The sequence below is a fragment of the Pseudoliparis swirei genome, chromosome 20, assembly GCF_029220125.1.
Source record: "Pseudoliparis swirei isolate HS2019 ecotype Mariana Trench chromosome 20, NWPU_hadal_v1, whole genome shotgun sequence".
NCBI lineage: Eukaryota > Metazoa > Chordata > Actinopteri > Perciformes > Liparidae > Pseudoliparis > Pseudoliparis swirei.
Window position 1 is genome coordinate 27,625,508 of NC_079407.1, and position 10,000 is coordinate 27,635,507.

At 47.6% G+C, this 10,000-nt stretch overlaps 1 protein-coding gene across 1 annotated transcript in view; it reads left to right on the top strand.

The window, feature by feature from the left end:
* Positions 1–10,000, top strand: part of pdgfd (platelet derived growth factor d) — a 54,512-nt gene that overhangs the window by 24,078 nt on the left and 20,434 nt on the right. Inside the window, exon 2 of the mRNA XM_056442081.1 lies at positions 8,913–9,102. Within this exon, the coding sequence (XP_056298056.1) occupies positions 8,913–9,102 (190 nt within the window). The remainder of the gene's footprint in view (positions 1–8,912; positions 9,103–10,000) is intronic.

Below are 10,000 nucleotides of genomic sequence, written 5' to 3' on the forward strand. Positions count from 1 at the left end.
ATTGACAGCCCTAATATATATACATACATCTTCCATATAAATACATTTTAATCAGACTCAAGAATTGTTTTATAAATAATTCCTTTGAAAACCAAAAAGCAGTTCACCATTCTTGCATCCATTTTAAGGTTATTCCATAATTGGACCCGTGCAACAGAAATAAATCTTCCTTTAATCCCTTTTTTAGCCTTTTGTCCCGTAAACTTACAAACATCTCAAATCATATGTACATGTTCTGTCACTCAGAGGAAACCAGAGCACAGACTTTCAACACAAGTTCAAGACGCGCACTCAGAAATATGAAATGTAAAATCTCGTCCACGTGACGTGTCGCCGGTTGCCGTGGCGATCGGAGTGTGATTGGCACCCGGATCAGAAAATAGATCTCGGAGCAATGAAAGAACATCACACCCTGCTGGCACCCGGAGGTGGGAGAGAATTTACCCAACATGCATCCTGGCAGACGAACACACACGTACAACCTCGCACCCCCGAAAAAGACACTTTAATAGAGAGACACACACACACACACACACACACACACAGTACTCATTGTCACGGGTGTCAGATCAGGAGACTGGAAGCGTAATTGCCGGTTGCAGAAGGTGTGTGTGTGTGTGTGTGTGTGTTATGCAACTGGTTCAGAGTGACGCATCCTGTAATGTGGTTCTCTAGTTGAGCTTTAGAAGTTAAGCGTTGTGTTATCGCCTTCTTGTGGCAGCGGCTGAAGAAGGAAAGGCCCGGATGCAGCGCCGTCGATGATGTCATGGTGGAACAGAGTGATGTGAGAGGAGAGCTGCAGGTCATCGGGTTATTAAGAGAGAGATTCAGGGTGGACCCGCCTGCTGCCGGGGTCAGGGAAGTAGAAACAAGGTCGAGGGGTCTGGAAAAGTGTCTTTGGATTGTTCTAGATGCTAGGCTAACTAGATACTACGCGAACCAGATGCTCGACTAACCAGATGCTAGGCTAACCAGATGCTAGACTAACTAACCAGATGCTAGGCTAACCAGATGCTAGACTAACTAACCAGATGCTAGGCTAACTAGATACTACGCTAACCAGATGCTCGACTAACCAGATGCTAGGCTAACCAGATGCTAGACTAACTAACCAGATGCTAGACTAACCAGATGCTAGGCTAACTAGATGCTAGACTAACCAGATGCTAGGCTAACTAGATACTACGCTAACCAGATGCTCGACTAACCAGATGCTAGGCTAACCAGATGCTAGACTAACCAGATGCTAGGCTAACTAGATACTACGCTAACCAGATGCTCGACTAACCAGATGCTAGGCTAACCAGATGCTAGACTAACTAACCAGATGCTAGACTAACTAGATACTACGCTAACCAGATGCTAGGCTAACTAGATGCTAGGCTAACCAGATGCTAGGCTAACCGCGTAAACCTTGTTGACTCAGGTCTCAGAGTCTCACCAATACCAACAATTAAGTGTTTCACATTTAGGGGGATTTACTGGCAGATACTGAACATAATATGAAGAACTATATTTTTATTAGTTTACAATCACGACAGAAACTACGACATGTCGTGTTTTCATCGAGAGAGTCGAGGATCTTGAGTCGGCCATCTTGCATAAATAACGACATGTCGTGGTTTTGATGAGATCGACGTTTTAATGTTTATTATGTTTCGTTTATTATCACTGCAGAGAGCATCTGCTCCTCTGTCGGACTGAGACACACACACACACACACACACACTCTTCTTCATCATCATCATCATCATCCTCGTCTCCCAGGCTGCGGTGGACCTGTGTGTGTGTGTGAGTGTCTTTGTGTGTGACACCTCACACTATGTGTGTGTGTGTGTGTGTGAGTGTATTTGTGTATGACACCTCACACTATGTGTGTGTGTGTGTGTGTGTGTGAGTGTATTTGTGTGTGACACCTCACACTATGTGTGTGTGTGAGAGACCTCAAACTGTGTGTGTGTGTGTGACCTCACACTGTGTATGTGTGTATCAACAATACAACGCCTCATTAATGTAAACGTAAGTTGCGATTAGGGCTGCAACTAACGATTATTTTGATAATCGATTAATCGGTTGATTATTTTATCGATTAATCGATTAATCAGATAAAAAACTAAAAAACGTTCATTTTCAACCCTTTATTCAAAACAGGGTCCGTACGGTCATGGAAAACCTGGAAAAGTCATGGAATTTTTAAAGGGCTATTAGCAGGCCTAGAGAGGTAATTGAAAAAAATAAAATCCCAAAATATTTGGAAAAGTAATGCAAATGTGTTTTATTCAAATGTAAATTTACACTTTATATATACGGTATGCTTTGTAATTCTCATTGTTATTTTAAATACTACATCTTCTCACTTTGTCACGTATAGACAGAGTTTTCACAAAATGTTTAATCATGGAAATTTGGTTTAAAGTCATGGAAAGGTCCTGAAGATCCACTGGTCACCATGGTGATGAACCTGTTCACTGGTCACCATGGTGATGAACCGTCACAAACAGACTGACAGCTCTCCTCTCCTGAGCAGTGGTCCCCATGTGGCCCCCTGAACAATATCAGAGACGCGTTCCCATTTATTCTTGTGTTCACCTGGCCCGCTGCCGTTGAGATTGCAGTGAGACGCGGAGAAAATGTGGAGTGGTGCTCTTCGCAATAAAACATCTTTGATGGGACGTGACGCGTCTCGGCCAATCAGCGTTCAGATGTCCACAGCGTTTGGGAAGTTATGTTAGTCCGCTACATCCGCTGCCGTCACGCTGCACGGTGCAGCGATGCTAACAAAGTACCCGTACGTTAAAAACGATGTGATTTAGCATATTTTTAGTATCGATACTTTATTAAAAGAGCGATCAGAGCGCACGCGCTGCTCCGCTCCGTTAAACGGTGTCTGCACGCGCAGCGCTCACAGCGAGTGGGGGCGTGGCTTATCTCCGTTGCCTTTCTCCGTGGAAAAATATTTTCCGCTGGCCGCCACGGAATAAATAACCACGTTTTCCACGTTATACTCTTGTGTTAATGCCACACACGTCGTGACATGTAGCGCCCTGGTGTCTGGGGTCATGACGTCACCCGGAGGTGCACTCAGCTCCGTGAATGTCTCCGACTACGTGAATGACTTCCGCATCCAGCGCCACGTGAGCAGCAGCAGCCAATTAGATTCATCAACAGCGGAGCAGCTCAGCGCTGATTGGCTCTCACAACGCAGCGTTCCGTCTCTCTCTCCGCTCTGGTTTCTCCTGCGCCGCTCTGCGCTCAACTCAACTTTGTTTATACTCCCTGATTTATTGAGCGCCGTAATAATCGCGCGACACAACGAATCGATAATGGAATTCGTTGCCAACTATTTTAATAATCGATTTTTATCGATTCGTTGTTGCAGCCCTAGTTGCGTTAATCAGATTGATTATCGATGGAGTCGATCGGCGTAACGATGACGTCATCAGAGGATTAGCAATTTAAAAAAGTAGTCGGTAAGACGATGGCGCTCCACACGACACACACACACACACACACACACGGTCTCTACATCCCTGGTTCGAGAACACGTCCTGGTCAGCTCTGATATTCAGAAGCGCCTGAACGCCTCGACCTTTCAAACCAACCTCCCCGCCAAACGCTGCTCTCTAATTGGAGCGTTAACGTCAGACCGACACTGAAGACGAGGACAGACGCACACGTCAACACACACGTCAACACACACGTCAACACACACGTCAACACACGTGAACACACACGTGAACACACACGTCAACACACACGTCAACACACACATCAAAACACACGTCAACACACACACGTCAACACACATGTCAACAAACATGTCAATTAATACGTATATAAATATATATTATATTATATATATATAATATATATAATATATATTATTTATATATATATAATATATATAATACGTAATACATAATATATATATAATACATAATATATATATATATAATATAATATATATATTATAATACATAATATACAGTATATATACATAATATAATATATATATATATTATATATTATATATATATTATTTATATATAATACATATTATATAATATATATATAAAATACATAATATAATATATATATATATATAATACATAATATATATTTATATTATATTATATATTATATAATATATCTGTATTAATTGTTACATTACATTACATTACATGTCATTTAGCAGACGCTTTTATCCAAAGCGACTTACAATAAGTGCATTTCAACCTAGAGTACAAACTAAGAACAACAAGAATACAGGAAGTAACATTTCCTCAACATAGTCGAACTACAAAAGTACCATAAGTAAGTGCTATCTAAGTGCCACTGAAGTGCTAATCTGTGTTTTAATCCAGATATAGTCGGAAAAGGTGTGTTTTCAGTCTCCGACGGAAGATGTAGAGACTTTCTGCTGTCCTGATGTCAGTGGGGAGCCCGTTCCACCACTGAGGAGCCAGGACAGCAAACAGTCTGGATTTCGAGTGATTAGCTCGAGGTGCAGTAGTCACAAGTCGATTGGCTGTTGCAGAGCGGAGCGAACGTGCCGGGGTGTACGGTGTGACCATATCCCGGATGTAGACGGGGCCCGATCCGTCTAGAGCACGGTACGCCAGGACCAGTGTTTTGAAGCGGATGCGAGCAGCCACCGGTAACCAGTGGAGAGAGCGGAGGAGCGGAGTGGTGTGGGTGAATTTCGGGAGGCTGAAGACCAGTCGAGCTGCTGCATTCTGGATGAGCTGCAGGGGTCGGATGGCCTTAGCAGGTAGACCAGCCAGGAGGGAGTTGCAGTAGTCGAGGCGTGAAATGACCAGAGCCTGGATCAGAACCTGCGCCGCCTTCTGAGTAAGAAGAGGACGTATTCTCCTGATGTTGTGCAGCATGTACCTACAGGAACGCGTCGTCGCAGCGATGTTGGCCGTCAGGAGAGTTGACTGTCGAGTGTCACCCGAGGTTCCTGGCAGTCCGGGTAGGGGCCAACACAGAGCTGTTGAAGGTGATAGTCAGGTCGTGGGTGGGGGAGCCTTCCCTGGAAGGAATAGTAGCTCAGTCTTGTCAGGGTTGATCTTCAGGTGGTGAGCAGACATCCACTGAGAGATGTCAGTCAGACAGGCAGAGATTCGTGCCGCCACCTGTGTTTCGGACGGTGGAAACGAGAAGATCAGTTGGGTGTCATCAGCATAGCTATGGTAGGAGAAGCCATGCGAACGAATGACAGAGCCGAGAGAATTTGTGTACAGAGAGAAGAGGAGGGGACCCAGGACGGAGCCTTGAGGAACCCCAGTAGTGAGAGGACAAGGATCAGACACAGATCCTCTCCAAGTTACCCGGTAGGTGCGGTCTTTAAGGTAGGAAGAGAAAAGAGCGAGTGCAGTGCCTGAGATCCCCAGGTCCTGAAGAGAAGAGATCAGGATCTGGTGGTTCACGGTGTCAAATGCTGCAGAAAGGTCGAGAAGGATAAGGACAGAGGAGAGAGAGGCTCCTCTAGCAGTGTGAAGCTGCTCAGAGACAGCAAGGAGGGCCGTCTCTGTCGAGTGGCCGGCCTTGAATCCAGACTGGTGAGGGTCAAGAAGGTTGTTACTGTGGAGATAGGAGGACACTTGGCTCAAGATAGCTCGCTCCAGAGTTTTGGAGAGAAAAGGAAGAAGAGAGACCGGTCTGTAGTTGCTGACTTCAGACGGGTCCAGGTGGGTTTCTTCAGGAGAGGGTTGACTCTCGCCTCCTTCAGAGAGTTAGGGAAACAGCCAGTTGAGAGGGAGCTGTTAATAAGATGGGTGAGGAAGGACAGAAGATCAGGAGCAATAGCCTGGAGAATGGGAGACGGGACGGGGTCAAGGGCGCAGGTGGTCGGTCGGGCGGAGGTCACCAAGCTAAGAACTTGATTGGGAGACAAGGGGGTGAAAGAGGAAAGAGAGGGATGAAGAAGTTAGTGTTGGTGAGGTGATAGAAGATGGATTTGTAAAGGAGGAGCGTATGTCGTCTATCTTGTTTGTAAAGTAGTCGACAAAGTGGCTCGGCAAAAGGGTGGAAGGAGGAGGGGAGGGGGGGATCAAGGAGGTTGGAAAAGATAGAGAAGAGTTTTTTGGGGTTAGAGAAGGAAGACTGAATTTTGGTCAGGTAGAATGAGCTTTTGGCTGCAGAGATAGAGGAAGAGAAGGAGGAGAGGAGAGATTGATAGAAGAGCAAGTCTTCCGCTTGATTCGATTTGCGCCATTTTCTTTCCGCCGCAGGGTGGCTCTCTCGGCGCGCACCGAGTCCGACAACCACGGAGCCGGAGAGGATTTCCGAACCGGTCGTGTCTTAAAAGGACAAAGAGAATCAAGAGATGAAGACAGGGAAGAGAGGAGAGTTTCTGCGGCAGAGTTAGGATGCATGAGTGAGAAGCAGTCAGTTGAGGGGAGAGCAGATAGGACAGAGGAGGCCAGAGAGGAGGGGCAGAGGGTGCGAATGTTGCGGCGTACAGGTGCAGAGTCTGTAGATATGGGTGGGTTGTCAGTACCAGAGAGCGAGAGAGAGTAAGAGATGAAGAAGTGGTCAGAGACATGGAGAGGAGTCACAGTGAGGTTAGAGGTAGAGCAGTTTCTTGTGAAAATGTAGTCAAGGTGGTTGCCGGCTTTGTGAGTAGGAGGGGAGGGACTGAGTGAGAGGTTAAAGGAAGACAGTAAGAGTAAGAGATCACATGACTTCTCTGTCTGGATGTTAAAGTCACCCAGAAGGATGAGCGGGGCCGTGTTCATGAAGTTCGATAGGAGGACGTCTAGCTCGTCAAGAAATCTCCCAAAGAACCAGGGGGACGGTAGAGAACAACAATGTGAAGTTGAACCGGATGAGTAACGGTCACCGCATGAAACTCAAAAGTCAGTGGGATAAAGAGTGGAAGCGGGTAGGGACAGAAACACCATGTGGGTGAGATGAGTAAACCTGTACCTCCACCCCGACCAGAGGGTCTGGGTGTGTGGCTAAAGGAGAAGGCAGAGGAGAGAGCAGCCGGGGTAGACGTGTTGTCTGCTGTGATCCAGGTCTCAGTGAGAGCCAGGAAGTCAAGCGACTGCTCCACAGCAAAGCCAGAGATGAAGTCGGCCTTGCGGTTGGCTGACTGACAGTTCCAGAGGCCTCCTGTGACCAGGTGCTGGGTGTGAGTAGAACGGGTAGGAAGGATAACAGAGGAGGGGTTCCGGTACATGAATGAGCGAGTCCTATAGTAACTACGAGTAGAGATACGCACAGGTATGGAAAAGACACACATATTTAAAAAAAAAAAAAAAAAAAGGGGAAATACTCAGCCACCCCCGAAGACTCCAACGGAAGACTCCTATGTCTTTGTCCTCCGAGTCTTGACTCCAACGGAAGACTCCTATGTCTTTGTCCTCCGAGTCTTGACTCCAACGGAAGACTCCTATGTCTTTGTCCTCGAGTCTTGACTCCAACGGAAGACTCCTATGTCTTTGTCCTCGAGTCTTGACTCCAACGGAAGACTCCTATGTCTTTGTCCTCGAGTCTTGACTCCAACGGAAGACTCCTATGTCTTTGTCCTCCAGTCTTGACTCCAACGGAAGACTCCTATGTCTTTGTCCTCCAGTCTTGACTCCAACGGAAGACTCCTATGTCTTTGTCCTCCGAGTCTTGACTCCAACGGAAGACTCCTATGTCTTTGTCCTCCGAGTCTTGACTCCAACGGAAGACTCCTATGTCTTTGTCCTCCGAGTCTTGACTCCAACGGAAGACTCCTATGTCTTTGTCCTCCAGTCTTGACTCAACGGAAGACTCCTATGTCTTTGTCCTCAGAGTCTTGACTCCAACGGAAGACTCCTATGTCTTTGTCCTCCGAGTCTTGACTCCAACGGAAGACTCCTATGTCTTTGTCCTCCGAGTCTTGACTCCAACGGAAGACTCCTATGTCTTTGTCCTCGAGTCTTGACTCCAACGGAAGACTCCTATGTCTTTGTCCTCCGAGTCTTCGTCCGATGAGTCACGCTGACGCTACAGCTGACGCGAAAACCCCACCCGGTTATGAGCCCAAGTTAGTGCCAATTACCTCCAGCCGCGTTGACACCGCCCCTTGGCTTTTGGTATTCAAATGACACTCAATAGAAACCAGGTGACGATCGCTCGTCCAATCAGTGAAGATTCAGGTGTCGGAACACAGGACACACCTCTCTACCAAAACAACTCCTTAAAACAGGACAAACTAACAATCTAGCAGCTTTAAACAACAAATACAACAGTAACTTTAGCAGATAAAACTAGTTTAAAGAAGATACTTAGCTGGATCCAAGTAGTCAGTAGTCTCGCCTCACAGGTAGAAAATGTTACCTTCTTACTTTTAGCTTTAGAGGCAAATAAAAGGGTAACTTATGAACTCTAGTGAACGAGAGAATTCAAAACACATAAATAGGGCAGCATGGTGGCTCAGTGGTTAGCACTGTCGCCTCACAGCAAGAAGGCCCTGGGTTCGAATCCCGGTCGTCCCGGTCGTTCCAGGTCCTTTCTGTGTGGAGTTTGCATGTTCTCCTCGTGCCTGCGTGGGTTTCCTCCGGGTACTCCGGTTTCCCCCACCATCATAAAGACATGCGCCGCAGCCTCACCCCGGTTCGTATGGATGTGAATGAATGTTGGTGGTGGTCGGAGGGGCCGTAGGCGCTGATTGGGAGGAGGCGCTGATTGGGGAGCGCTGATTGGCTGCCATGCTTCCGTCAGTCTGCCCCAGGGCAGCTGTGGCTCCTGATGTAGCTCCACCACCGGGACGACTGTGTGTGTGTGAGTACTGGACTCTGGACTCTGTAAAGCGACTTCGGGTGACTTGAGAAGCGCTATATAAAATAAATGATTATTATTATTATTATTATTAAATAACGATGTTTTTCTCTCTATTCTCTCCATTAATATTATTATCATATATTTGTCAGACTTTTACCGCAGAGAGCTGAACGTCACGGTGACGCCGGTGGGCGGAGCCATCCACAGCCCGCGCTTCCCCAGCTCCTACCCCCGAAACCTCATGTTGTCATGGCGACTGACGTCACCGCCGGGGAGCCGCATACACCTGGAGTTCGACCGGCACTTCGGACTGGAGGAGGATGAGAACGGAGTGTGCAGGTAAAGAGAGAGAGAGAGAGAGGAGAGAGAGAGAGGGGAGAAAGAGAGAGAGGAGGACGAGAACGGAGTGCAGGTAAAAGAGAGAGGAGAGGGAGGGGGGGGGAGAAAGAGAGAGAGAGGAGGACGAGAACGGAGTGTGCAGGTAAAGAGAGAGAGGAGAGAGGGGAGAAGAGAGAGAGAGGAGGCCGAGAACGGAGGTGCAGGTAAAGAGAGAGAGAGAGATAGGGGAGGAAGAGAGAGAGAGAGAGGGGGGGGAAGAGAGAGAGAGGAAGACAAGAACGGAGTGTGCAGGTAAGAGAGAGAGAGAGAGAGGGGGAGAAGAGAGAGAGAGGAGGAAGAGAACGAGTGTGCAGGTAAAGAGAGAGGAGAGAGGGGGAGAAAGAGAGAGAGAGGAGGCCGAACGGAGTGTGCAGGTAAAGAGAGAGAGGAGAGAGAGAGGGGGGGGGAGAAAGAGAGAGAGAGGAGGACGAGAACGGAGTGTGCAGGTAAAGAGAGAGAGAGAGAGGGGGGAGAAAGAGAGGAGGAAGAGAACGGAGTGTGCAGGTAAAGAGAGAGAGGAGAGAGGGGGGGGGGAGAAAGAGAGAGAGAGGAGGCCGAGAACGGAGTGTGCAGGTAAAGAGAGAGAGGAGAGAGGGGGAGAAAGAGAGAGGAGGAAGAGAACGGAGTGTGCAGGTAAAGAGAGAGAGAAGAGGGGGAGAAAGAGAGGAGGAAGAGAACGGAGGTGCAGGTAAAGAGAGAGAGAGAGAGAGGGGGGAGAAAGAGAGAGAGAGGAGGCCGAGAACGGAGTTTGCAGGTAAAGAGAGAGAGGAGAGAGAGAGGGGGGAGAGAGAGAGAGAGAGAGGGGGGGGGGAGAAAGAGAGAGAGAGGAGGAAGAGAACGGAGTGTGCAGGTAAAGAGA